This window comes from Cupressus sempervirens, chromosome 3 (genome assembly GCF_028749045.1).
Source record: "Cupressus sempervirens isolate cs-2001-9-10 chromosome 3, ASM2874904v1, whole genome shotgun sequence".
Lineage (NCBI taxonomy): Eukaryota > Viridiplantae > Streptophyta > Pinopsida > Cupressales > Cupressaceae > Cupressus > Cupressus sempervirens.
In genome coordinates, this window is record NC_143120.1 from 295,630,587 (window position 1) to 295,634,210 (window position 3,624).

Consider the following 3,624-nt stretch of genomic DNA (forward strand, 5'->3'; position numbering starts at 1 on the left):
TAGTAAATAGTGTAAATATGCATAAATGTTGTAGTTAGTAGTGTTGAAAATTGTATGTTGAAAGTGGTATACTGTAATCTACAAAAGTAAATTAGAATAATTTTAAGTTAGGTGTGTTTAAATTCAATAAAAATTAACATATGCACATGAAGAAAAAAGTTATGATTCATATGCTTTTAACTTTTAAAATTAATAAAAAATATATAAACCATACATTGAATTTTATAGAAGATAAATCATACTAAAATTATATAATCATATTTTCATTAAATTCAATGCAAATCAACATGTACACATAAGAAAGAAAAAATATGACTAAAATGTATTTAACTTCTAAATTAAAAATCTAATTAAAATTATAATATAACATAAATTGAATTCACAAAAGATAAATCATACTAAAATTATATATACACATTTTATTTAAATTTGATAAAATGGAAAATAAAACTCTAATTTATAAACTTACAATAACTTTGCAAAGAAAAATCAAACCAAAACTAAATAAACATACACTCACTGGAGAATTATATACATTTTAACTTTACAGAAGAAAAATCAAAATAAACTTAAATATAAAATGCATTTAACACATTTAATATATAAAAAATCTAAAATTATATGTAACATGCATTTAACTTCAAAACTGAATTATCAATCTTTTAGCCCATACTATATTGCATGCAATTAATACATGTTCATTCTAGTTTTAATCTAGTAAGAAAGAAATTATCATTAATGCATTTAACTTCTAAATAAAAAAATCAAATAAAAATTGTTTATTACATAAATTGAATTTTACAAAATGCATTTAACATACTTTTAATATAAAAAAATCAAATGACATGTAGCATTTATTTAACTTCAAAACAAAATTATCAAATCGTTGACCACCTACTATTTTGCATACAATTACTACATGTTCCTTAAATTTTCATCTAATAAAAAAATAATAATAACATGTATTTAACTTGTAAATAAAAATCAATTATATATATATATATATATATATATATAATAAGTGGAATTTCACAAATGATGAATCACATTAAAATTATAAATGTATATAAATTTGACAAAATTTGAACAAAAATATTATGATTAACATATACTTTATTTTGAAATAAAAATCAAATTAAAATTATATAAAATATGCATTGAATTTTTAAAATGAAAAATCAAACTACAATTATATAAACTTACTGATAGCTTTACAAAGACAAATAAACATGTCTTTAACCTTCACAATGAAATTGACACTAAAATTATATAACCCTATGTAACAATCATTTAAATTCAAAACAAAATTATCAAACATTTGGCCCACTATATTTAAAATGCAATTAATACATGTCCCTTCAAATCTTCATCCTCTATCCTCTATCCTCTAACTATAAAGAAAACTCATTCTGCTCAAAACTAAATCTATATTGTTGAAAATAATAAAGAAAATTTAATTACAACATTCTTGAATTCTAATAATTTGAATAAGAGAATATCATTCTGCAAATTAAGAGGTCTTTTAGTGATCCTACAGACAATTCTTCTTGTTAAAAACTACAAGGTTTTCAGATTTGATATGATTTCAACATAAATTATTTTAAACATTTTATAGAAATGGTGGAAAAATTTGAAACTTATTCAATAGAAAGGAAAATGGAAACTTTCTTAACAAATAGTAAAAGGAAAGTTAAATCTATACTAGATTTTTCACATCATTAAAAAAAAAAAATTTCAATTTCTAATAATTGATTTTTTTCACATGATTGGAAAATCATAAAAATCATTTTTTTTTTTAATTTATCAAAATCGACAACCTATGAACTAAATTATTATGTCACACCATTGATGATGGGAGATCTCATAGTTTCAAATCATGCAAACTATCCTAATCTCTCTATGATTCGCAGATTAAACTGTTTTTATTTGATGCAATCGTTTTATTTAGAATGCCACCGTAATCAACTAAGACTTTACAAAGGTGATGAACTTGGAGATCACTCTTTTTCCTTAATTTAAATGAATCTAAGTTATTAGTTGCAATTCTAATTATAGCTGCATGTTTATTAGGATCCGTATGCGGTGGATGTAGACTGATAGTGAAAGCGGTGATCAACTAGTTAAACGGTGTGCATGCAAAGAAATTATGATTTCCATCAGAAACTACAGATAAAATATCGGACGACGGCTCCAAATGTAATGAATGCCACGCCCTACAGAGATACTTAAAACCAATATTACAGAAAAATCCTTATTAATACAAGCGTTTCCTCTCCCTCAGAGATATCCATACATATTCCAGTCATCACATTCATCATCATCATCATCTGTCAATGCGCGATACCCCGCAGGACAAATCCAACATAAAAGAAAGAGCACAACACTATTGATAATAGCGATCTTAAGCCAGTGCGGCTTCAGTTTCGCCAGCACACCTGCCTTGCACGAATCGCAGTTATAACAGAGTTGATCCTGCACATTACTCCACCTGCTACAATCCATGTCTGTTGAAGTTGAGTTGTCTGTTGTGGAAGTCCAATAAGTGGCGTTTACATACGCAAAATTACAAAAGATTGGAGGCTTGCAGCAGCCTGACTGCAAAACGCAATTCGATTTCAAATGTTATTATTAATGTTCACTTAGACCAATACCATAGCTAAAAGCAGAAGAGCGCTCAAATAAGCTTTTTATTTCAAAAATTAAGAAACGGGTTTTAGGCATGGAAGCACAATTGTTACCTGGATAGGAGTTAGGTTTCTTTTGTAAAACTCCTCTGCAACTTCGCCAGCCGAATCGTGAGCAAGTTTGTTGCATGTATTGGATTGCTGAAGGCAGCTTTTGATTTTGTTCCAGTGGCTGTTATTCTCCATTCTCTTCTGAAACCATTTCGAGTAGTCTACCAGCGTGTGTTCTTTATACCCTCTACCTGGAATTGTATATCCGCAGCCCTTGAATGTGACGACGAAGGCAAAGACAGTGAAGGAGAACAAGAGAATAATGACCAAAACCGAGGAGAACATGTAGAGCCGGAGCAGCCAGGTAGCTCTGCAGCAAGCACACATCAAGCCAGCCAGAGAGACGAGCATAAGAAAGGCTCCAATGACAATGAGAGGCCATTGAAGAAACTTCTCACAATCCGTGTCTGCTTTCCTTGCGAGCCATATTCCTCCGCCCAAGACTTGAATGGAAAACAGAAATGTGAAGAAACTGATGAAACCGAGCGCTTCAAAACGAAACATTCTCAAATCCATTTTGAGCGAAGAAAACAGAATTGCAGGATTGCCTTCCGAGAAATCAGAGAATGCATAGTAATTTAGAGAGCCCTTTATAAAAACTCACAGTGCAATAATAAAGCTTAAACAAATTAATAAAGCTGATAATAAAGCCAATAAAGATAACATAATTAGGCATTCTATATATAGGCGCATGATGGACGCAAACTTGATGCTCACCCACTTTTAGTTTCTTTCTTTATGCCTTCTACGAGAAAACTAATTGTCAAAAATTTTAACCTAAAAATAATCTAATAAATTATATAAAATTAAACAATTAGTAATATATAATAAACTTAAAAATACATAAAATTAGATTAAAAAATAAATTTTATTAATAATATATTAAATA

At 28.4% G+C, this 3,624-nt stretch overlaps 1 protein-coding gene across 1 annotated transcript; it reads right to left on the minus strand.

The window, feature by feature from the left end:
• Window positions 1-2,170: 2,170 nt before the first annotated feature.
• LOC149566139 (tetraspanin-8-like) lies at window positions 2,171-3,360 on the minus strand. Its single transcript, XM_089817352.1, has 2 exons — window positions 2,739-3,360; window positions 2,171-2,595 (listed from the first exon to the last, which is right to left on the minus strand). The coding sequence occupies exons 1-2, from the start codon at window positions 3,249-3,251 to the stop codon at window positions 2,278-2,280; spliced, it is 831 nt and encodes a 276-aa protein (XP_089673478.1). The 5' UTR covers window positions 3,252-3,360; the 3' UTR covers window positions 2,171-2,277.
• Between the last annotated feature and the right edge of the window lie 264 nt (window positions 3,361-3,624).